This window comes from Gossypium hirsutum, chromosome D04 (genome assembly GCF_007990345.1).
Source record: "Gossypium hirsutum isolate 1008001.06 chromosome D04, Gossypium_hirsutum_v2.1, whole genome shotgun sequence".
In the NCBI taxonomy this organism is placed as follows: Eukaryota; Viridiplantae; Streptophyta; class Magnoliopsida; order Malvales; family Malvaceae; genus Gossypium; species Gossypium hirsutum.
The window spans coordinates 8628055-8654466 of NC_053440.1; the positions used below are offsets into that span (position 1 = coordinate 8628055).

General features: G+C 30.3%; 1 protein-coding gene and 1 long non-coding RNA gene across 8 annotated transcripts; both read left to right on the forward strand.

Annotated features, from left to right (window-relative positions):
* The first annotated feature begins 2930 nt into the window (after positions 1 to 2930).
* On the forward strand, positions 2931 to 6176 carry LOC107958795 (uncharacterized). 7 transcript variants are annotated; one of them, XR_001700731.2, is made up of 5 exons: positions 2960 to 3732; positions 4337 to 4432; positions 4621 to 4711; positions 5610 to 5753; positions 5841 to 6176. It is a non-coding gene; the product is annotated as an uncharacterized lncRNA (long non-coding RNA). The 7 variants fall into 7 exon arrangements; XR_005912419.1 differs by having other exon boundaries at positions 2931 to 4432; XR_005912421.1 differs by having other exon boundaries at positions 2945 to 4533; positions 5586 to 5753.
* A 1647-nt stretch (positions 6177 to 7823) lies between these two features.
* On the forward strand, positions 7824 to 10736 carry LOC121216302 (uncharacterized). The gene is made up of 8 exons (XM_041091896.1): positions 7824 to 8091; positions 8370 to 8544; positions 8641 to 8735; positions 8966 to 9071; positions 9310 to 9527; positions 9678 to 9720; positions 9831 to 10075; positions 10283 to 10736. Exons 1-8 carry the CDS (start codon positions 7919 to 7921, stop codon positions 10614 to 10616), a joined length of 1389 nt encoding a protein of 462 aa, XP_040947830.1. The 5' UTR covers positions 7824 to 7918; the 3' UTR covers positions 10617 to 10736.
* Positions 10737 to 26412: the final 15676 nt, after the last annotated feature.

The window sequence follows — 26412 nt, forward strand, 5'->3', positions numbered from 1 at the left end:
GGTAAATTACCCAAACCATTAAAGCTACCTATAGCTATACTCCAACTCGAGTCACTACACCAAAACAGGATTTTAGCGGCATTTTTAGCGGCTTTTGGATAAAAAACGCCGCTAACGATCGATCATTAGCGGCGCATTATGGAAAACGCCGTTGAAAATAAGCATTAGCGGCGTTTTTAAGAAAGCGCCACAAAAAACCTAAGCCCAACGACGTCGTTTCTTGAGCTTTCGGGGATTTAACGGCGTTTCTAAGAAAGCGCCGCTAATGCTCCGGGCTTTAGCGGTGTTTTTGCAAAAACGCCACAAAAAAACCTAAGCCCAACGACGCCGTTTTATGAGCTTTCGGGGATTTAGCGGCGTTTAAAAGGAAGCGCCGCTAATGCTCAGGGCTTTAGCGGCGTTTTTGGGAAAGCGCCGCTAATGCTCAGAGCTTTAGCGGCGTTTTTGGGAAAGCGCCGCAAAAAAACCTAAGCCCCACGACGCCGTTTTCTGAGCTTTAGGGATTTAGCGGCGTTTTTAAGAAAGCGCCGCTAATGCTCAGGGCTTTAGCGGCGTTTTTGGAAAAGCGCCGCAAAAAAACCTTGAGCTTTCGGGGATTTAGCGGCGTTTTTGGAAAAGCGCCGCTAAAAATATTTTATCTTAATTAGTTTATTCATATTAAATAAAATTCAATTTATTTCTAATTGAATATTTAAAATCTTCAAAAAAAATAATGACACGTAGAAATAATTTGAAATAAAACACATGGAAAAATTAAAATATTATTATTTAAAATAATTGTAAATGAGATAATAATAAATTTGTTTAGGGTTTTTGGTTTAGGGTATATGATTTATTTAAGATTTAAGGCCGGTTTAGGAGTTCATATTTTAAGGTTTAAGGAGTATGGGTTTAGGGATTATGGATTAGGGGTTAGGATTTAAGGTTTAAGGGTTAGAGGGTTAGGGGTTTAGGGATTAAAAGTTAGGGATTCAGGGGTCGAGTTAAGGTTTTGGGTTTAGATTAATTATTTTTTAATTTATATTTTAAATATGTTCTTATATAATTGTAAAAGAGATAATAATAAATTTGTTTAGGGTTTTTAGTTTAGGGTATATGATTAATTTAAGATTTAAAGCCGGTTTAGGAGTTTATATTTTAAGGTTTAGGGAGTATAGGTTTAGGGATTAGGGGTTAGGGGTTAGGTTTTAAGGTTTAGGGGTTAGAGGGTTAGGGTTTTGGGATTAAAAGTTAGGGATTTAGGAGTCGAGTTAGGGTTTTGGATTTAGATTAATTATTTTTTAATTTATATTTTAAATATGTTCTTATATAATTGTAAAAGAGATAATAATAATTTTGTTTAGGGTTTTTAGTTTAGGGTATATGATTAATTTTAGATTTAAAGCCGATTTAGGAGTTCATATTTAAGGTTTAGGGAGTATGGATTTAGGGATTATGAATTAGGGATTATGGTTTAAGGGTTGGGATTTAAGGTTTTGGGGTTAGAGGTTTAGGGGTTAGATGTTAGGGGTTAAGAGTTAGGGATTTAAGGTTTAGGGATTCAGGGGTCGAGTTAAGGTTTTGAGTTTAGATTAATTTATAGTTTAAATATGTTCTTATATAATTGTAAAATAGATAATAATAAATCCAATATATTGAAACTATGAGTATAATTTAAATTATTTAAGAGATATATAATAGATAGATTTTATATGTATTGAATGGTTAATTTAGAGGGTTTAAGGTTAAGGTTTACTTGAGATTTGTTAAATGATAAAATTTTATACAATTAATTAATGCTTTTATATTTAAAAAAATGTAATCTAAACCATTTTGAGAGTACTTTTTATTTTATTTTATAAAAAATCAATTTATAAAAAATAAAATAAAAAATTTTTAGCATAGCAAAACGGTGTCATTTTGTTCAAAATGAAATAGCAGCGTTTTCTATAAAAACGCCGCAAAGAATAAATCAATTTATTAAAAAAATAAAAAAATTTTAGAACAGCAAAACGACGTCGTTTTGTTCAAAATGAAAAAATTTTGCGGCATTTTATAAGAAGCGCCGCTAAAGGTAAGCAATAGCGGCGTTTTCTATAAAAACACCGCAAAGAATAAATCAATTTATAAAAAAATAAAAAAAATTTTAGAATAGCAAAACGGCGTCGTTTTGTTCAAAATGAAAAAATTTTGCGGCGTTTTATAAGAAGCGCCGCTAAAGGTAAGCAATAGCGGCGTTTTCTAAAAACGCCGCAAAGAATAAATCAATTTATTAAAAAAATAAAAAAAAATTAGAATAGCAAAACGGCGTCGTTTTGTTCAAAATGAAAAAAATTTGCGGCGTTTTATAAGAAGTGCCGCTAAAGGTAAGCAAACGCCGCAAAGAATAAATCAATTTATTAAAAAAATAAAAAAAATAGAATAGCAAAGCGGCGTCATTTTGTTCAAAATGAAAAAAATTTGCGGCGTTTTATAAAAAGCGCCGCTAAAGGTAAGCAATAGCGGCGTTTTCCAAAAAAACGCCGAAAAGAATAAATCAATTTATTAAAAAAAAATTTTAGAATAGCAAAACGGCATCGTTTTGTTCAAAATAAAAAAATTTTGTGGCGTTTTATAAGAAGCGCCGCTAAAGGTAAGCAATAGCGGCATTTTCCAGAAAAACGCCGCAAAGAATAAATCAATTTTTTAAAAAAATAAAAAAATTTTAGAATAACAAAACGGCGTCGTTTCGTTCAAAATGAAAAAATTTTGCAGCATTTTTTAAGAAGCGCCGCTAAAAGTAAGCAATAGCGGCGTTTTCTATAAAAACGCAGCAAAGAATAAATCAATTTATAAAAAAAATAAAAAAATTTTAGAATAGCAAAATGACGTCGTTTTGTTCAAAATGAAAAAAATTTTCAACATTTTTGCTATAAATAAGCAATAGTAGCGTTTTTTCTTAAAACGCCACAAAATTCATTGTACCTAGAAAAAATTTTGGCGCTGATTTTTCCCAAATTTCCCCCCTAAAACCCCTAACTTTGCAAACAAAAATGAAAAAAAGAAGAGGAAAATGGAGGTACCAAAGACGATTCAGCACAAAAATCTACTTACGAGTTCTACCGTTTGTTTCCCTGGAAAATATATGAGACTTAATATTTTTATTTTGTTAGTTTATTTGTGTGTGTATTTCATCTTGTTGTGTTCATTACTCAGATCCCTATTGCTTTTATTTCTGTTCCATTTTTCCTCTTTTTTTTTCTCTTATATTTTAGCTAGAAATCGATGATGCCAGAAGAAGCTAGAAATTGACGATGCAAGTTACTGCTGTTCTCATTGCTGCTGGTAACAAGTTATTGCTTAAAATTCATGGTAACAAATCTACTTCAAAGGAAGTTATTCATATTCCTTTGTATAGAAGCGAAGTTATTTACGGTGGAACTTGGTTCTCCAGCTCTCGTAAGTTTGTTCCCAGTTTTGTATTTGCCATCTATACCAGGTTTACCTCTCTTGCTTCTCTTCGTCTTCATCTCCCTTTCATTTATTCTACCAAAAACGCCTCTTACTTGTCATTTTTTTTCTCACATATCGTGCAAGACTCATTTTTATTATGAGTTTGAAAAGTAACATAAGTTTGAAAAGTTTGAAAAGTAAAACTCTTTTACGTTCTCTCTGGGCCAAGAGAAGGATTCAACTCGAACCCAACAATTTGTTGCATTTCTGGATACACTTCATCTTTCAATTTCATCAGTTACCAAATTTTATTTCTCAACGGTATGTAAAAAGGCTTTCTTTTCTTTTTTGTTTTGTTTCATGGATGAGTTTTTCCCCCCTCTATTCATTTCAACCGAATCAGCGTCCACTCCACCAATTTCTAAATCCGTAACAGTAACAAAGAAAATACCACCAATACGCTGAAACTGCTACATCCTCTGCCTTTGTTGTATTTTGTTTGTGTGTATGTAAATAGCATGAAGTTGGGGCTCTGTTGGTTTCTTAGTTCACTTTATCTGATTTCTCTCTATATGTCTCCAATTTTCGAGATCTGTGGATTTTTTTTCTACATGGTTTCACGGCATTTTTCTGTTGTTGCTGGGTTTAACTTTGACAGATTTTGGGTGAATGTAATCGTTGAGAAGAAGAAAAAATGAACCAGCGCTGTTTCTTTTATTATCATATAGGAAAAGCTTTGATGAGGGATTAGAGATAAGAGGGGATGAGAAATCTTGGCCGGCCAACCATTTACTAAATGAAAAACTATTTCTTTTTTGATGCTAAAATAAAGTAACATATTTATTTTCATTTGTAAATTCCCGTTGCACTTCCTCTATACGAACTTGGAGAATTGTAAGTTCTAACTTTCTTTAGTTCTTTGTAGGGGCTGTACGTGATTGTCTTTACAAGTCGCCTTTGAAATTATAACAACAATTGGTTTATGAATTTGGCAGATACATTAACAGTTGTGCATTAAGTGGTGAGATCCCCTCAACATTTGCTAAACTTAAAGAACTGCGAACTGTGTAAGAAAGACTCCCTAATGTTTATATAGGAGATTTCAAGGGAACTCTTTTGAAGGTCCAATACCATCCAGTTTAGGAAATCTAACAGTACATTAGAGTTCAGCTTGTATAATTGGTTTGGATTCTTTCTGTCTTGAAGCAGATATTACTGAATCTAAGCAGCTTTTGGATAAGCTTGTTGTGGTGAAGTATAATGGAGCTTTGGGAAAGAATATGGGTTTCGGTGGTCCCAAGTAAGCAATTATCTAACTTCTGGAAGTTTGATACTTATTTTTTTTCCAAGAAAATAGAAGCATTTCTTGATGATTCCTTAGTTATATATTAAAGACTTGCCTCTACATAAATGAATATAGTTTATGTGACATACATATATTTATATATGCTTTTTATATATGCCTCTACATTCATATATTTATATATGCTTTTTATATTGTATTGTGCCAAATAAAGAGAATAAAAGTTTTAATTATTGATAGATTCTGCTGCTTTTTTTTGTACTTTTTATTAAATCACTCTTTAATCAAATGTATAATTATAAAATTATTAAATTTTACTATAATTAAGTATCCTTATATAATTAATCATTTTAGTAAATTCTCCAACTATCAAAACAGATCACTCCACCATCCTAAGTCAAAATTTTGTTAAGGGTAGGAGTTGAGAGAGGTAGATACTTTGATGAATATTTTCTTTTACATGATAATTATATACTTCTTTAAGTTTGTTTTGGATGTTGGGACAATGTCAGTTGATGCCGAAATTTGATAGTGCTGCAAATTGAAGTGTTTAAGTGCTGCAAGTTGAAGTACTTAGTTGCTGGAAACTGAGATGTTTTATCGCTGTAATTGAGGTGTATAAATGTTGTTAATTGATATGTTTAAGTGCTGCAAATTGAAGTATTTAGTTGCTGGAAATTGAGATGTTTTATCGTTGTAATTGAGGTGTATAAATGTTGTTAATTGATATGTTTAAGTGCTGCAAATTGAAGTGTTTAAGTGCTGCAAATTGAGATGTTTTATCGCTGTAAATTGAAGTGTTAAAGTGCTACTTTCCATTGTCACCTCCCCCATTTCTTTATGCATCAATAACTATACTAATGAAATCAAGTACTACAATTATATATTATTACAGATGGGGGTTGGAGAATACGATCAAAGGGAAAACATCAGATATAGTGATTCCCAGCCAAGCAGTGGCTTCTTAGACACCCAACATTTTGCACAACCAAACATGACCACAACTTTTAAACCTACATGTTGAGGTTGCTACACACAAGTAAGTCCCTTCCTTTTTTTAGTTTATGTGCTATGTGATGATTGTGTTTTAAAATTTAACTTGTTTTAGTTCCTTACATTCTTATAGGATTCACACTCAAGGAGCAAGAAACATCTCAGCAACTCATTGGGATTGAGCAGTCAAAATTCAGAATCAAGTGACACACAAGAGCTAGATTTGGAGCTTCGACTGTCACTGTAATCAGTAATTTTTTTTTTTTGCTACTTTAAATGCATGCTCATGGAACTACATTTTATGCTTTCCTAGAATTGTAAGTTCAAATAAGGTGTTGATCTGCAATTTATAGATTCAACTTGAGCAAGTTGATATGAACTAGTTTCAATTTTTTTTAGGAATGTTATGTAATCAAAGGCAATTTGACTTGCTGCATGAGATATAGTGAAAAACATTTATCTTCTTGTTCATGAATTTCCATTTTAATACGTCTTCAAATTAAATTATACATTTCTTAATTGGTGGAATCTCACTTTTGCTGTTGCTGCAATCTTTAATCAAAGAATGATGTATGTACTGATAACAGTTCTAAAGGATTTGTTTAAGCAAGTAAAGGGATTGGCGTTTTTATAATAATTCAGGACAGGAATGGAGCAAATCTAAAGAATGGAGTGGCGTTTTTATAATTTTTTTTATTTTTCGTGACCTTTAGTGGTGTTTTTGGAGAAAGTGTCGCTAAAGGTCTTGTTTTTTTAACGGCGCTTCAGGAAAAAGCGCCGCTAAAGGTCTTGTTTTTAGCGGCGTTTGAGGGAAAAGCGCCGCTAAAGGTCTTGGTCTTTAGCGGCGTTTGTGAAAAAAGCGCCGCTAAAGGTCTTGGTCTTTAGCGGCGTTGGGGGAAAAGCGCCGCTAAAGGTCTTGGTCTTTAGCGGCGTTGGGGGAAAAGCACCGTTAAAGGTCATTGTCTTTAGCAGCGTTTGTGGGAAAAGCGCCGCTAAAGTTAGCGACGATGTCGTCAGCGGCGTTTTTTTCGACGCTAAATAAAGCGCCGCAAATACTTTTAGAGGCGCTAAAAAGAGCCGCTAAAGGCCTTAAAAAGCGCCGCTAAAAGCTTGTTTTGGTGTAGTGAGTACATATATATTTAGAGCATCCTAGTTATTAATTCTAAATTGTTAACTAGGGGAACAAGAGAATGGAAGAAGTTGGTATCTCCTTAATGCTCCAAGAAACTATTGTAAAAGCTAAGAAGGAAGAAGTATCTCTCAAGAAGAAGCAAGAGCAAATCTTTCTCTTAATAGCCTATGCTAACATGCATTTGGCTTTTTATAAAAACATCATTAAACATCATAACATTGAAAAGAAGGGTTCTATGATAATGAAATTGATGCATTCTTGGAGAAAAATGATTTACTCGGTATTGCCAACTTTATTTAGCCCTATGTAAAGAATATTGTTTTGGAGTTTTATGTTGAAGAGCATCAACAATCTTGAAAGTGAATTGTATCACAAAATCTTCTAATTACGAAAAGGATAGTATGACTTTGGTCCACAACAGATTAAAAAATTTTCAACCATCAATACGTAGTTGATATAACACTCTAATACCATCACCAACAATGTGCACCCTACTTGGTCACAAAAGTAAGAGCTCCAAGCCTCAACACTTGAATCTACATAAGTTGCTTTGCTTTTTTTTATTGTAAAAGATAATCAGATTCCTAATAGCTAAAGGAATGCAGTAACTAAGTGAATGATTGTCATTTTGAGAAAGATTATTGAAATGGATCACTTTAACGTGAAAGATTGTTGAAATGTACGTCTAATTGTTGACACACTTACACCTTTTATGTTAAAAGTCAAATTCATTACAATTTTGTTTTTGTTATATGACTATTAAGTGAATGTTTCTTTCATTTTAAAATGTCACTTTAATAAATTTTAACAACATTAATAATTAGACTTGAATTTTAAAATTCGAAAAAATAAAAAAATGGAAATAAAAGTAAAAAAAAAATTCTGACTGAGGAATAGTGCAAGGACGTGAAGTAGATTCTAACCATAACATAATATCAAAAAAGAATAATTGAATTTTAAAATTATATATATATATATACAAAACGAAGCGTTCCCTCCATTTTGATTGGCCATTTGAAAAGAAGTTGATATTGCAAGAAGAGCTTCTTTCTTTTTCTGAATCTTTGAATCGAAAGAAGATGGCGGACGAGCAACCGGCGACGATGGCTACGAGGATTACCGATTTGGATCATGACTCATTTGCTCATTGCGCTTCCTTCCTTAGCCTTCGGGACCTCTCAAACCTCGCCATGTCCTCCAAATCTCTCAAATCATTTGCGTACTCCGACTCTATCTGGCTCGACCGCTTCAGGTTTCTTTTTTTTTTCTTCACAATGTTCATATAATTTGCTTGGCCGAGATTACGGTTCTCAACTTTTATACTGAATCTTTAATTTGAGGCAACTTTTTTGTAGGCTTGACTTTCATTTTCTTTAATATTAGTAAAATTAATTGTAAAAGATGGATTGAATTTGGTAAAGGAAGTTAGAAGAAACTGAAACAAAGAAAACCAGAAACTCATGAATCTATCCAATTTTTTCTTGTTAGATGGATTTTTTAATGATTTGTTATTCTATTCAATTGAACTAGGGAGCTTTGGCCGGAAAATTTCCCCTTATCGGGAGTGAGGAAGGCCTATTTGAATCGGCGTACCGCGCTGCATCAGTTTAAATATTATGATCCTTTTGTTGCAAGCTTGTTTGCTGAAGGATATTACACAGTCGACAATATACTTCTTGACAAGAATGATATAATCTTTTCTCAAGTATGACCCTTTAGCATCCGTAATCATGTGTTTTAACTCTTGTGGTGCTTTGCATTTGTTGGCCATTGAAAAACTTACATAAGCTCATTTACTAAGGGTCCTGCGATAAAGATGGCCAAAATCGACAGCATTATGAGTGGAGGTTCATTAGTTACAATGCCTGGTCATAACTCAAGAGTTACATGCTTGAGGTGAGACAATCTGAAGTATATCCTTGTATAATTGACATTATCTGAATTCAATCACCCGCATTGCATTTATAGTACAAATCATGTTTTTCTTTATTATAATTTGTTGACATTTTTGTAACATTTATACTTATTTACATCAGAATGTTTTTGGACACTAGGCATAAAATGGGGGTATCTCGATATACAAAAGGTTAGAGTTATTTTTAATATATGAGATAATCCTTATGCAGATTGTTTCCGCTTAGTGAAACTAGTTTAGCTCAAAGTGAGGCGCAAACAGAAGAGAATGTTTTGTTAACCTCTAATTGCGACGGTTCAATTCGTCTATGGTGGAAGGTACTGTGCCAAGCATTGTTTTGCCTTTCCTGTTTCGACATAGTTGTATTTGATAACCTTGCTTTTGTTTTCGTTGCATTGAGCAGGAGGGCATAGATATTATAAGGAATTCCTGTCGGTTGTTTGTTATTACCCTTTGTTTTTTTTGTTGCTCAGGTTCCAAATGGAATTCTAGGCCTAAGCTTTTCTTGCCCTCCGTTAATTGTTGAAATATCCTGATTGCATGCTTTCTATCTAGGGTGCTTGCCGACGGGTGTTTGGAGGTCGGCATGCTGCTGTTCATACCATGTCTGATAAATTATTAGGTAATGGCGACGTCAAAGTATTGGCGAGTGGTGAGCAGGATGGTTCTATTTGCCTTTGGTCCCTTAGTTCTAGTGGTAGACGGTACAGACAAGCTTTAAAGGCTAAATTTTGCGGGGATCAGAAACCTGTTAAATGGATGTCAGTCGCTGGGTATGAATCTTTTTCCTTTAAAGACTACCTTTTTCTCCATTTTTAAAACTTAGAAACAAACATTATGAAAGTTTTGAGGTTTATATTCTATATCTTTGATTATATTTTCTATAGTTATAATCGATGGTTGATTTTTCCAACAATTTCCAGGAACAAACCTTCGAACTTAGTGACTATGTCAGGGGATTCTAAGGTATCTTTTTCCACCTTTACTTGTTGAACATTCGCATCTTAAGATCACTTGATTTCTACTTTCCATGCTTGTACTCACTCTCAACTACTTCACCATTGTTGGACATATAGGTGAGAGTTTGGGACACAACTAAATTATCAGCTAATCGTTGCGTGGGATTGACTTCTGTGCGCCGTAAACCTGTGGACATGAAATGCCATGAAAACTTGCTCTATGTCGCAGCTGATTCTTCTGTCGTAGTACTCGATTTGAGAATAATGCAAAAAGTTAGCACTGCAGCAATATGTAAACCAAATATATACTCTCTCACGATTATGCCCTCAAAATCTTTAGTCTGTACTGGCGGATTGAATAAGTAAGTAAAGATGATGAATTATTTCATTTTTCCGAATAATATATTGGTTCATTTACTGTCTTCCCTCGTTTGCTGTTACGAGCACTTGTAAACGTATATTCATGGTAAGTCGGTGTTGTTACAATGGAAAGTTTTCCATATGTTGAACACAGGTTTTAGTCGTCTGTTTTTGAAACTAACATGACATAGAGTACACTTAATGCACAGGGCAATGCTTTGGGATATCAGGAAAGGGCAGGAGAGATGGAAACCAGAACCAGTCACTGAGTTGTATGGTCGTCATCAGACTCCAGTAACACAGTTACACATGGATCCGTATAAAATAATTACCGGAGGATTTAAGAGTAACATTGTTGAAGCTTGGGAGACAGACACCGGTAAAAAAACAATATCCTTCTTTTGTAGTCATCCGGAGTATAGATTTAACCGTGGTTGTTCAGCCATGGCCGTAAATGCATGTAGAATTGCTGCTGCCTGTCATGTTGGAGTCAGGGGATTTATTCATTTTACCGATTTCTCCAGTGCAACTCGTCGGCTTTAGGAACGGTTTTTGAGGTACATGATCATATATATAAAGAATCATTGGCTGAAACATGATGCTGTGTATATAGATTTAGCCGTTTGTGTACAAAAGGTCAATACAAGCCCACCTCTCTTTCAAGCTCGGCCCATTTGTTTTGGGGAAACGGGATTATGCCATAGCTAACGGGCCATAACCCATGTGATTCAGCTTCAAACAAAATTGCTTTGCTCCCTCAACTTCCATCATCTTCCAATAATGGGTTCACCTCATCCATCAATGTGATGTTTATAAACCTTCATTAATATTTAAGAGTTGGATTACAATAAAAATAATCGCTTGATTATCAAAATATATCTGAATTTGAAATAAAATAAAGCTCACATATACTGACTTAAATTAAAATAAAATGAGATTCAAATCTAAAATTATAAAATTTTTAAAATCTCAACTTGTCATTAAATCAAGATCTCGTTAATTACATTTAATATTCTTTTATGCATCATTTACATTTTTCAAATATTATGTTCGTTAGTTTCACTATCGATTAACGTTTCCTATTTCATAAATTTATATAAAAAAATATTAATAAGAAAATTTATATCAAATTTAATGATAGTCAACCCCTTAATCCCCATAAACAGGGGTTCAAAGACCAAAATTTTATCATTTATTACGATATCAAAATATAAAATTAAAAAACTATGATCATGCTGTAACTAAAAATGGTGACAGATTCTGGCCAAAGTAATGCAACAATAATAAATTAATAAACCCGACAATGTTGAATTACGGTTATGATGATTGTACGAAATTGATAAAATAATTAAAAATGATAATAATATAAAAAATAAAAAATAACAATACTAATTCTATGTAAATACATTTTACATCTTGAAATCCATATAATAATACGAAAATAATTATTATTTATCAAACTAATATCACAAATTATTTATCAAAAATATGTTTTGATCAGTATCTTGAATTTTTACATAATGTAAAATTTAGTTCTCAATTTTTATATATATTTTTTATTAATTTGATCTTTATTTTTTAAGCTAAATTTTGCTCTTAATTTTTAAAAAATGTCATATTTTACCATTAACAAACCTTTCAAAAACATTGACTTGTTGTTTTTGTAATGAAAATACTAACTAAAACATTAAATTATTAAACATAGCAGCTCATATAACAATTCACATGTATCCATACTAGTTTTTGAATTTTTATTAACTTTTTTTTAATTTTGAAATTGTTTAATATTTGAGTATTTTTATAATTTTAAATTATTTTTTTGAATTTTTTATAAAGGACATGTGGATTACCACATCAACATTACTAAAAAAAATAATGTTTTAGTTCGTCATTAAAAAACTGATTTAACTTTTTTTCAAAAGGTTGATAGTCAAATTTAACTTTAAAAAAAGACTTAATAGTGTAAAATGCCCTCAAACTTTTTCAAAAAAAATTTATTCCCCTAATTTTTTTCTTTTTTTGCACTCAATTGAGTACTTGGACAGCCAAAATGCATCAAAAAGGCCCTAAAATGATAAAAATCAAAATCAATAAAAGCTATAAAAATTATTAAAAATTAATAAAACAATATAAAAATATTTAAAATTTATTAAATTTAGAAAAAAAATTAAAAAAAAATCGTAAAAAAATATAAAATATATAGAAATATAGGAAAAAATTTAAATTTTTGTAAAATCGTAAGAAAATTATAAAAATGTAAAGAAATATAAAATTCGTAAAAGAATTATAAAAATTATCATACCAAAAGAAATACTTTATAATTTTTCTATAACTTTTATTTATTTTTATTTTTTTGTCATTTTTTGTCACATGTCACGCTATGTTGCGACACGTGATAGCTTTAACCGAAAAAAAAACCGGGGCTTGTTAACTTTAACGGTTAACGGTTAAAGTTAATGGTTAAAAGACTTTTTTTTATGTATTTTATAATATTTTTATGATTTTTTATAAGATTTTACATTTTTATGGTTTTTTTACAATTTTTATATATATTTTTCTAATTTTTAATATTTTTATTAAAATTTAATAATTTTTATAACTTTTATTGATTTTTTATTTTTTATATTTCTTTGCCACATGTCATGCCGTGATTGTGACACGGGATGGCTTTAACTGAAAAAATTAGGGACAATTAACTTTAATTGTCAACTGTTAAAGTTAAGTTTAATGATCAACTGCTAAAGTTAACGATCAAAGGATCTTTTTGAGGCATTTTAACAGTTCAAGTACTCAATTCAGTGCAAAAAAAAGAGGTTTAATTGTTTTTTTGAAAAAGTTTGAAGGCCTTTTTGATTCATTTTGAAAGTTCAAGTACCCAATTAAGTGCAAAAAAAAATATGTGCTTAATTAATTTTTGAAATCGTTTGAAGAATTTTTACACCCTTAAGCCTAAAAAAAAAAATTTCAAATTAGCAAAAACTATAAACGTGAAGGACTAAATATTCTCTATCTTGTCAGACTGATGTCTAACCTGATCCCAAATTGTCACAGTTAAGCTTTGAGATTCTCAAATTACCACCAATCATATTAAATTTACTAAAATATTATTTATTTAATATTATTTTGATAAATAGTTCTAAACACAAGTAATTTAAAAAAAACATTTAGGTAAAAAAGCCAATAAAAATTATCAATGTTTTAAAATTTTAAATATAAGATATTTTAAATATAATTATGGCATGATAAATATACAAAAACTTAGTAGTTTGTAAATAAAGTCAATATTATTTTTAGGGTAAACTACCTATTTGATCACCAAATTTTAAGGTGCTTTCATTTTAGCCACTCAGAATGAAATTTTGCAATTTAGTTACCCAACTTTTAAGGCGCTTTCGTTTTAGTCACTCAATTGTTAAACTTCTAATAATGGTTAACCATACACGCCACATCATATTTACACTTTCATTTTGGTCATCTAAAAAATATTTTTTTAAGTACTAGTTGGGCTAAAAAAAATAGGGATTAAAGTAAAAAAGTGGTGAAAACTAAAATAATACACAAAAATTAGGGGTGAGCAAAACTAGATTCGACTCGAAAAAATCGAAAAAAAATCGAATTTCGAGTTAAACGAATCGAGTTATTCGAGTTAATCGAATCAACTCGATTTTTTTTTCGAATTTCGAGTTCGAATCGAGTTGAGTTTTCGAATTCGAATAACTCGAATAATTCGAATAATTCGAATATCAAACTATAATATTTTACATTTTTACCCTAAACTCCCAAACTTTTTACTTTTCCCTCAAAACTTTTACTCCTTCCCACTTTCCCCCCAAAACTTTTACTCCCCTCCCCTCCCAACCCCCCAATCTACCCAAAATCCATTTCCCACCAAAATTTTACTCTTCCATTTACTTTTTCTCGAAATTTTACTCCCAAAAACCCTCAAAACCTTTTATTTTCCCCCCAAATTTTTACTCCCTCCCACTTTTCCCCTAAAACTTTTATTCTCTTCCCATCCCACCTCCCAACTCCCATCTACCCCAAATCCTCCCCCCTCCAATTTTTTTTAATATTTTCCCTCCAAAATTTTACTCTCCCTATTTACTTTCCCTCAAACTTTTATTTCCCAAAACTTTTTATTTTCCCCCTAAACTTTTACTTCTCACCATTTACTCTCAAATAAAAAATCAAAATTATCCAAAAAAAATCACTAAACATAAATAGTAATAATTTTATTTATATATACTATTTATATTATTAAATTAAATTTCACATTTTATATTATTGAATTGTTTAGTCATATTGAATATTTATATTAAAATTGAATTCTTAATTATGCCATAAAATATTCGTGTTAAAATTTTATATTGGTATCACTTTCACATTTTATTTTTAAAATAAATTTTATTAAAAAATCATATTTTATATTTAATATATTTTTAATTTCAAAATACATAGTGACAAGAATCTGAAGATAATTGAAACAACTAAGCAAACAAATAAGCTAACCAGTATATAGAAAATTAATAAATAAATTATAAGGTGATGAAAGTTAATAAAAAATTTGATTAAGGTTGACAAATTTTATTACGATGGGTGACAACGGGTTACAAGGACCCAAAATTATTTTTTAAAATTTAACTCGAACAAATATATTCGATTCGATTCGATTCGAATTTCATCTCACTTGACTCGATTCGAGAAAACTTCAAATAAAGTTAGGATGATAAAATGAGATTCGAAAACTCGATTAACTCGAAAATTTTTTATTCGATTCGATCGAATGCTCACCCCTAACAAAAATTACCGAATTGTACTTGTTTTCGCATTGCCAAAACTTTAAATTTTTTTATTTTGAAAATTTAATTTTCTAAAACATCAAAATAAGTTGAATAAATTGTTGAAATTTTTTTATCCATTGACAATGTCAATCAATTTGTTACTATAATATTAAAAATAATTAATTTAATCTCCTTTAAATTTTAAATTTTTATTTTATGCTAAATAAAATCAACTCAAATAACTTATATTTAATAATTCTCGAAGAAACTTAAATTTCTTTTGATTATATAATCTCGAATATTCCATGGTAAGCTAAAAGTAAATAATAAAAAAATACTTGTAATTAATTAAATTAGTTGTTTGTTCTTTTTATGTAAATAAGTGATGAAAAAAATTATGAGTATTGTTTGGATTGGAAGAAAAATTAATTAATTAAATTAATTGTAAGGACTTTCCCTTACTTTTAGCTTAGCATGGAAGATTCAAAATCATATAATCAAAAAAAAATTTAAGTTTCTTAGACAACTGTTAAAGACAATAGTTTTCATCGATAATTTTTTAAAATAATTTCAAAACATCAAAATAAATCAAATAAATTATTGAATTTTTTTATCCATTGATAATTTCAACTGATTTGCTATTATAATTTTGAATCTTAATATTTAAAAATTTATATTTCTAGACCCAAATTTAGAATTTTTGACATTGGGATAAAAAATACAATTTGATAATTTCTGTGTATTATTTTATTTTCTACCGCTTTTTCACTTTAATCTTTGATTTTTTACCCCAAACAATATTAAAAAAAATAGTTTTTGGGTGACTAAAATGAAAGCAACCTAAAAGTTAGGTGACCAAAATGAAAGTGCAAACATGATATGATGTACAAAGTTAACCGCTGTTAGAGATTTAATACTTGGGGGGACTAAAAATGAAACTGCCCTAAAAGTTGAATGACCGAATTGTAAGGATTTTATTTTGAGTGACCAAAATAAAAGTGTTCTAAAAATTAGGTGACCAACTAGATAGCTTACCCTTATTTGTAAAAGTAACTATGTAAGAGTGTTTTTATCACCTTCAAAGTAAGGGTGTGCAAAATATTGGTTAAACCGATTAAATCGAACTAAATAAACCAAAAATTTTCAGTTTGATTTTTGACTAATTTGATTAATTATTTCGACTTAAATGATTAATTCGATTCAATTTCGATTTTAGAAACTTAAACCGAAATAATAAAAAAAATCAATCTTTTAAAGATTAAAATATATTTTTATAATCACACCCAACCAGATATAAATCCAACCCAATCAAGTACCCAACCCAAATATATAAAAATCAAACTCAAACTCAAACTCAATTTAATAATTAATTTAATTGTAATTTTAAAGTTTGAAGTTAAAAAACCCCTAAAACTATGGGGTCTTCCCTTCATTTCTCCCTAAATCTAATGTAAAATCCTTAAAACTAAAAGCAGGACCAGCCCCTCCCCGATGTTCACCCACTACCGGAGGGCCTCCGACGTCCACCATGCCACCATCATTCGTCCGACACCCCCCGAATTAAACCAATCAAATCCGGTTCGATTATTTAGATTATCTCCGCAATTTGGATTGATTTGGTATAAAAATTATAATTTATTTAATTATAACTATTAAAAAAACAATCCAACCTGCAGGTATGATTTGTAGCACATGCTGGAGATTTGGTTTTTGGTGGAAATATGTTTCAGTATTCTAAATAAAACATTATAATCTGGGACAGAAAAATAAAAGGTAATTTTAAAATTTCAATTCTACAAGACTAGGTAGGTGGATGTGTACTTTGCGACAAGCCGCCAAACCGCAAACAACCACTTCATTTTTGTACCACAAATTAAATCACACAATTTGCCATCTCTTTCTAATAATTTTACAATTATCTTTTTTCTCCTTATGTTTCGTATATTTAAAATATAATTTTTTATGAATTTAGTACCAAATAAACTTAAATTTAATAATAAAAAATGGTTGATGTTCACTTTTGAATTTATATTTTTAAACTCAAAAAGTAAACTCACATAAATTCTTTTAAATGAATATAAGAGATCGAATTTCAAATGTATAAACAACATGATTTCCCTTTTCGTTTTTACTGAATCAATTTAATTAAGTTTTTTTTATCATTTATTCTATTATTTAAGTTTTCGATTGAGTTGGTGTCACAAGTTAACTGGGAACTAATTCGATTAGAAAAATTATGAAAATGTCCTGACTATTAATAAAACCTCTTACTGAGTTTGTGTCATAGGTTAATCGGATACTAATTCGGTTAGAAAATGACTAATATTCTCTTTTATTGAATGACCACTATTATTATATTGATGACCTTTTGTCTTTCATACTTTTATATAGCTTTTAAATAAAAGAACTAAAAGTAACATGTTTACGGGCTTAACTCGAATTTAATGGATTTATAAACAATTTATTTTATAGCTACACCGACAATAATCCTTGAGTAAACTTTAAAAAAATTAACTTTTAACATAAAAGGTTTTCTTTCACCAAATTTATATATATAAATAATATCATTGATTAAGTTGGTGTCACAAGTGAACTCGATGTTAACTCACAGTTGATGACATCACTATGGTAAACAATTGTAGTTCATTTAGTATTATTAATCTGATATACTAATTAGTTTCAAACCATACATTTTATTAATTATTAGGTGTTATTTTTAAATATACATTTGAGTTCTAAATCCGTGATTTTCATACACATACGCGTGTGATAAAATCTTTACTTATTTATTATATGTTTTAATTTTTAAACTCACTTTTATGTTTTAAATACATAGTTTCCCCACATATACACGTGTGATAGAATTTTTAATTAAATACGGGACTCTACAAGAGCATTGCCAAGCGATATGTAGGCCCCTCCAAAAATGACAATTTTTTTTTGTTTAACCCTTTTAGACATTATAAAATTTTAAATTAATACAATTATAATTTTAACTCTCAAAAATTTATAATTCAATTATGACTCTTCTAAAATAATAAATTAATAGTTGAACCCCTCTATAAATTATTAAATTTTATGTTCATGCAATAATGAAATTACATTTAATTTACAAAAAATTATAATTTAATTCTCAGTCTCCAATTTTTTTTTTTTTGCACTTCACACTTTAAACTCAAACCTTCATCAATGATGTCAACCAACAACAGCCTTTACCACTCTAACTATTGCTTCAACAACAATCAATTAATTAAGCTTAATCTCATTCAATTAAGGGATACCAACTCAAAATCATAAATTTACTAAAAATAATTTTATTTATAGTAAAAAATAATATTATATATAGGATTATTTTTTTAAACATTAATATTTAATGTAATGGATACTTAAAACAAAATCTTTTAAAGAAATCAATTTTATTGGTTGACTGATTAAATAAATTTTTAATCATTGAAATATTTTGTGAATTCTTAAGTAATATCCAATCTGAACTGCTTGGATTGGCCTATCATCAAATAAAGTTCAGATTTTAGAAGGAAGAAAATGAATAAAGTGATGGTTTGTTGAGGGAGAAATATGGGCAGTGGGGGACAATTCTTTTAGGCATACCCATAACCAAATATAAGTGCTTCCACAATCATACAGAACACCCAATCCTCCAATGATTCTTTCTTCTCTCAATATCTTTCCACTTATTCAAGCTTCTTTCTATACTAATTATAAAACTAATATATCTTTACATATTTATGTATTTTCATATGATTAATATTTTAACAGTTGATTATATTCATATAAATATTACAAGTCGTCTATATGTTTGATGGTAAAAGAATTAATCTTATATTAATAGAGGTGATACAAATTCGGTTGATATAATATATATCGTTTTTTTTTGTTTTTTTATTAAATGTCACCAAATATCCATCGTTTATTAAACATGCCATAGACACTGAATTTCTTCATAAACTAGGAAAATAAAAAATAGCCTTTCAAAATAATAAACTTGAATTCATCAAGATAAAGATATATGTCTCTCACATCTTTCGATTCCACATTGCTCCATCTTCGATTTACAACAGGAGGTTCCTTTCGTGTATACTTCTCATTTCTTTGAATCCAATGAAAGAAACATAAACATGATTAATGACTTCAGAACCAATGACTTAATAATCTTTTTAATCCTCCACTAAACAAGCTTCGATAACTAAGAGTTCATTACCTTTGTTTGACGTGAAAGTTAGGTAATCCTTGTATTCTTTACAATCTACCTTGAAATGCCCTTTCTTGCTAATTTGGATTTCGAAATATCATTGGGTTTCTTAACCTTATTTCTTTCCACTTTATGTGGAACTAAAGATTTAACAACTTGTTCTTGTTTGCTTCTTCTTGCCTTTATGAAAAGATGATGTGACTGCTAAGTTTGCCTCTCCATAGGTTGAATATTGACCACATCATTCAACATTATCTCATAACATTGAAGCTATTTCATGAGCCGTGTAAGACCCAATTCTCTGTTTCTTAAATTGTATGCGACCTAAAACATGCAAAGTTCGTAGACAAAGTTTTAAAGACCCTCTCGATATAGGTATTGTAGTCAAGCTCGGCCTCATTGTCCTCTACTTCAGCAAAGTATCTCATAAGCTTAAGCATATAATCCTTTACTAGGGTTCTAGACTCTTTTTTAGATTTCATTAAATTAGTGATAATGAACTATCGAGCTAGAGTAGTTTGGCCTTCGAACATGTCTTCCAAATTGTCATGATCTCTTTGTTTCATGATAATTCTTATGGTGCCTTTGTAAAGTGGTGCTAACACTTGAAGGTTTATATAGCAACACGCTATATTGTTGGCCTCATTTTAGCAATTTCTTGCCCCAAGTTGAGATTTTGATGGGCAAACCTCATTAAGCACAAATTTATGTTTCTCATAGCTTAGATCAATTTACAAGTTTATATGCAACAAAAAGTAACTTTTTAAAAATAAGAGGTTTTGGCGTCATTATGAACTAAATAAATAAAAATAACAACAAATCCATTTATATGCACAAGAAAATATCAAGCCTTCATTTAGTAAAATAAGATAACATTTTGTATGTTATATATGTTACATATGTTACTTACATAAAAACCTTTGTTTTCCACACAGTAACATTTACAATGATAATTCCTATATCCATTGTATTATGTCATCTTGGGGCAATCATAATCAAATAGCGAGAGTATAAAAATCCATCCAATTAATATGTGAATTCATAATTATCAAAATATCATGCATATTAATATTTATTTAACTTTGGTCACTAAGTTAACCTAGTAAAGCTTCTTATGAAGTTACTAATTAAACCAGCCTTGAGTGTATAACCATTAACTCAACGAGAAACATTTTATGAGCTACTTAACTCATATTGTGGCAATAGCTCACAAATGTATTTGTTGTCCTATTGAGTAAATCCTACCTTGTGTATCAGATGTGGTAAACACCTACCTTAGGTTGCAGGTAGGTGGAACGATGGAAATGTGCAAGTGTACATAATCGTATCAAGTAATAAAGTGACAAGCATGTCGAGTTATCGTACCCACAAGGACTGTGCAAGAAAATATTTATGAAATGTAAAAATTAAACAAATTGGTAGAGAAAAATAATTGTTTTGAATAAGGTGATCTAGAAACTAATAATTAACTAAGTGATCAATTAAAGTTAAACTACAATTCCAATGCACAATTTCTAAAAAAGGTTTTAATCAATATGACATTAGTGTGTTAGAAACTTAGAATTATTAAAACTATGTTCATGTTATTACGAATAATTTCATGGCAACTTGGTCTTTTGCTAACTAATGCACATACATACTTATTGAATTAATCAAATAAACATATTCCTATGTTGAATTAGGTAATCAATTCATAAGCAAATATAAGACAGAGTGAATTAAATATATTTCTACATTGAACAATTTAATCACAACAATCTTACAAGTTATGCAAGGCAAGAATATTGTTTCATATGATTGATAATTTAACCCTCGTTTACCTTAGAAGATTAAACATGCACCAATTAGATATTGTATCCATTAATTACAATTTCAATCCGATTAGTAATTAATTCATTTATCACTTTAAAATTAAAATGCAAGCATAACATAGGCATGATTTTATCTAATTAGACAAATTACCAAGGCCTATAACAACACAAACACATTTTTAATAATTTAAGTGGACAAAATGCAATTAATCTAACACGACCGAGATTTAAGTCATTTTAATTAAAATAGAAGCATAAAAATAACAAACATTCATGTTTATGATCACAAAATAAATTTAAAAGATAAAGAGAAGAGAACTAGAAGGCAAATCCCAGTGATTCTTCGAAGCCAGACTAGCGTGCTCCTCTTCCTCTCGACTTGTTTTGTCGATCAACGACCTTCAAGAATGCTTGATTGCTACTATTCCAAGAGATGTGCTAGCTCTTTCTCAAGAGGGGAAATCAGTAAAGGGAAGGGGGAAGAAAATGAAAGGCAAAGAGAGTGAAAGAGAGAAGTGAAAGAAAATATGACTGAATGATGCGTGTTGTGTGAAATGAGGAAGAGAAGGAGGCTATACATACTTGAAATTGGCAGCTCAAGTTAGCTAAAAATAGCATGAAATCGTCATTCATATGGCGGGCCATGCTAAGTGGAATGAGTGGTTGAATGAGTTTGCTATTTTTAGCTTGGGGTTTGAATGAAAAATCTAGAAAAGATGAGAGGTTGGAACGACAATTGGAAAGAGTTTAGGGGCTGTTTTAAATCAAATTAAATTAGCTGATTTGGTCAGCAAGTTGGGACGATTTGGGCTGCTCTCTTGGGCTTGTCCATCCTCCCTCTTTATTTGCTCAATGCAAGCCTTTTTTTTCTCCGTTTCAGGTTATCCACTTTTTCCAATAAAAATTTAATCGGATCAACTGATTCAATAAAGTCCAAGAGCATAAATTTAAGTCCTCCATGGTTGTTGATTAATCAAATTCTACTCCAACGATGCCTCGACAATTAAATCTTTCAAGGTGACTATCGAGTTAATTTTCCACCCTTTGTGCAAACTGTGAAACATAACCCAAATTATGCAAAATTATTATAAAAATAACTAAAATTCAAAATTTTTTATAGATTAAGTTCAAAAGAATCATTTTATAATAAAAGTATAAAATTCGACAAAAATCACTTAGAAACTGCATGCATTAGTGCTGAAAAGTCTATATATTTTAGTGTTTCTAGTAGGGTAAAAACGACTTGAGGTGTTACCTTGCTTTTATATAGTGACCTTTAATGGAGGTTGTGGATACTATTTAGGGACTCTTTGCCACTCAATATTTAAAAAAAACTATTTAAGGTTTTGGTGCTACCTTAAGTTAGCTATTTGCTCCAATTGAAAATGCAATGGAGATGCTAGACTGTAGTAACCACCACAATTTGGCACTGCGAAAAATTGTGCAAATAAAATAGAAATAACATTAAGGTTTATTTACGTAGTTTGGTTTCTCTATGTCGCAGAGCCTAGCTCAGTGAGTAATTTCACTATCTTTAATCCACAATATAACAAGTGATTCACACTCTATCAGTCCCTAAGTATATAGATCTCACCTTTGTGCCTAACGACTAGAACACTTACCTCCAAATCTTCCCCCTGAGAACTTGGGAAGTAAACACTCAATAATGGTTACAAAAACAATTTACACTCTCCCACAAAACAGTTCTTTAATAATGGTTGGATGGGCCTTTCGAGGTCCTATGTGGTGTGCATAGTTGGTTGAGCTTGATTAGCTCATATATGGTGTGAATGGAGGATGGAGAAGTGTTTGGATGGATGGGTGGGTTTCATATTTATGCATTTTATCTGTCTGTCTGATTGCGAGATTAACTGTATATAGATCGATGTGTTTCCATACTGATACGTTTGATTGTTTGTGATGACTATTCGTATATAGGGTTGCCATTGAGATATTATTGATTGTGACACTTGACTATCGTGTTTCTGTCATTTTTGAACTCACACTGAGCTCGTGTAGCTCACCCCTGAGTTTTCCCCTTTTCAAGTACTCTCGATATCTGTAACTGGACTTGGCATGCCGGAGTTCTCGGAGTGACATGTTTTTGAACGGGCTAATAAAGTATTTTTCTTTAGTTCTGAGTTTTAAATAAATGGATTTTGAAAACGGTGGTACAAATTTTGTGTTATATGCACTTAAGCGTTATTTGTATTGGATATTTTGTAATTTTGGGACTTCATTTTCTGAGTGTTTTTATGTAGCTTAAGTACTTTTTTGTATTCCATTTTATTAAACTAGAAATGTTCTAGATCACTTCGATGATCAATGTAACCTCCGGGATTCGGTCTAAACTTCTAGGCCGGGTTTTAAGGCATTACATTTTTCGTGATATTTAAAGTAATAAATCTTATCAAATAAGTCTATGGGTCGTGACATTCCAATCAACATGAATTGAAGATTGATCGTTTCAAACTTTCAACCAATGATCTTCTCTGTTATTATTAAGCTCATAATTGCAAAGAGTGAGATCTTATCTAAAAATCGATCACAAGGCCACATTGACTCAAAGGAAAAGTTTGTGCAATCCTCTTGTGAAATCAAACCAATTTTAAAACTCTCTAGATCTCAAATTATAATTACTTAATGAATGCAATTATAATCATTTCCTAATCTAGAAATTGAACTTAAGAAAAATAGAATTTGTTTGAGTACAAGAAAAGCTGCAAAAAAAATTTTCGTTAAATTTCTGCAAATTTTTCCCTTAGTATATAGACATGCGTAATTTTTAGCTAACTTACAATAAATTTATAATCCAACTAGACCATAAAGGAGAATTGACAACTTACTTAAGGGTGAAGAAACCCTTTGTCAACCATCCCCTGCCAAGTTAGGCTGGGTGGTTGGTCGATGCCTAACCCAATATTTTTTAGTTTACCTTCTTAATTTGAATAAAAAAAACCAAGCCTAATTTTTTGATTATCAAAATAATTAATGAAACCTCCAAATTAATTTTAAATAAATTATTTACACAAATCAATTCTAATTTTGTTAAAATCATGATAATTTAACCGTATTAGAATATATGTGTAAATTTATTTAATTATTTGAATAAAATTAGCTTCAATGATTACTTAATTTATTCATCAAATTGAATAATGATCCAAAGAAATTAAATTTATTTGAATTCATCTCTTACCTTATTAAGAAAATACAATTACAACAAATAGTAATCCATGCAATCTATATATCTCATTTCAATTTGTCCATTAATTCTAAGCTTGTATATGCACTCCATTCAAAGTTTAAATGAACAAGCAGAAGGATCGATTGAACATAAATTAGGACTAAAATAACTTATAGTTAAGTTTGAATTTTTATGTATTAATTACAAGTTTATTTAATCATAGAGTCAATGAAGAAATGAGTGTAATGCCCCAAAGTTTTAAAAATTTAATTGTGAATGTTGACACCATTTTTTGGATGAAAAACGGGGTCGACTTGGGTTTTGAAAAACAAAAACGGGAGTCGCCACCAATCTTTTTTTGATAAGGTGTGATCGGATCACCTTGAAAAGTGGTTGTTTAATAAACGATTTAATTTTATTAAAACAACGATTTTGGTCCACAAAATTTAGAAAAATGGGTTCGGGAGTGGGTTACGCACGAGGAAGGATTAGCACCCTCGATACGCCCAAAATTGGTACCTAGTTGATTACCTAATGTCTTAGTGTCGAAAAACTGAAAACTTTAAATAAATTTAAAATACGATCCTTAAAAAAAACTCGAATAGCATGGATTGAAATTCAAGAGGATATTTGGTAATTTGGTTAAACGAGAAATCGAAACCCAGCACCTTAGGGCACGTTCCTTGAATTTCCCAAACGCAAAACATTGCCTTATTTTGAAAATTTTGAAAGGCTATTTAGCTATTTGGTTGAACGAGAAAAAATCGACACCTAGCACCTTAGGGCATGTTTTCTCGAATTTCCAAACGTAAAACATTACCTTATTTTAAAATTTTTAAAAGGATATTTAGCTATTTGGTTGAACGAGAAAAATCGACACCCAGCACCTTAAGGCACGTTTTCTCGAATTTTCAAACGCTAAATATTGCCTCAATTAGAAATATTTTCCCTTTTTTTTGAAATATGATATTTATATGCTTGATGGAATAATAAACATGATTATGTAAATAAAAATGAACAAAAACAAATAATAAATCAATCATGCATATACTATAGCAAATAAACAAACAAATAAACTAAAGCATAAAAATAAACATATAAATAAGTACATAAATAAACATAAAAATAAAGGAAAATATATATGAAAATTATAAAATATAAAAAAAAATGTATGTACATATGAGTATTTTAAAATTATTAAGTAAAATACATATATATAAATATGTATACATATATTCATTCATGAGAAAAAAAAGGTATATAGATATACGTATATAAATATGCATATATATAAAAAAAGTATTTATATATATTACATAAATTATATATGAAATATATATAAGCACTTATATAATAATAATATAATATAACATGGCACATATATTTAAAGATTACATAAGTAAATATAAATGGAAATATAATGATAATAATAATAATATTGATAATAATAATAATGATAATAATAATAATAATGGTAACATTAAAATAATAAAGTTAACAAAAATTGACTAAATAATAAAATATGCTAAAAAAGGATTAAATCGAAATGAAATAAAAAATATAGGGCCAATTCGAAATAAAGGAAAACGAAAAGGATCCAATTGCGACGCGCGTAAAAACGGAAGGACCGAAACAACAAATAAACCCAAAGTTCTAAAACGTTGTGCCTCAATGGACTAAAATGAAACAAAAGTAAAATCTTAAGGCTAAATCAAAATAAAAGAAAACAACAAAATATGACCAAATTGTAATACGCTGAAAAATAGGAGGGAGTGCGCGCGTAAATAACCCCTTTTAAGAAAACACGCGGATCCTCCCCTCTGGGTTGGGTCACCGCGCGGGTCAAGGCCAAAACGGCGTCGTTTGGGCACCTGACTCCTAAGGGTAAAACGGCGCCGTTTTAATCTTCTTTAAATACAAAAATTTTATAAAAAAAATCACTTTTCATCCTTTTCAAAAAAACCAGAGAGATTTTCTCTCAACTCTCCCCCATTTTTCTAGAAACCGGCCAAGAGTTCGGCCGAGAGCCACCACACTAGCCACCGTCCGCCGGCGCCGGCACCGCCGTGCACGGTGGCGGGGAGACCAAAAGTCTCCCCTTTAAATTTGCCGAATGGTCTCCTCGCCCTCCTAAGCACTCCGGTGACGTAAAAAAGGGTAAAAGACTTCTCCTTTTTAATCTTTTTTTTTATATTTTTGTGTAAAAAATGAAAGAAATAGACTTGCAAAAATAATAGTAACAGTAGAAAAGAAAAAGGAAAACCAAGCATAAATGGATATTCAACCTTTTTTATTTATATTCTTTGTAGAAAATAGGGGCCGAACTCTTTTTACAATGTTTGATATGGCTTTT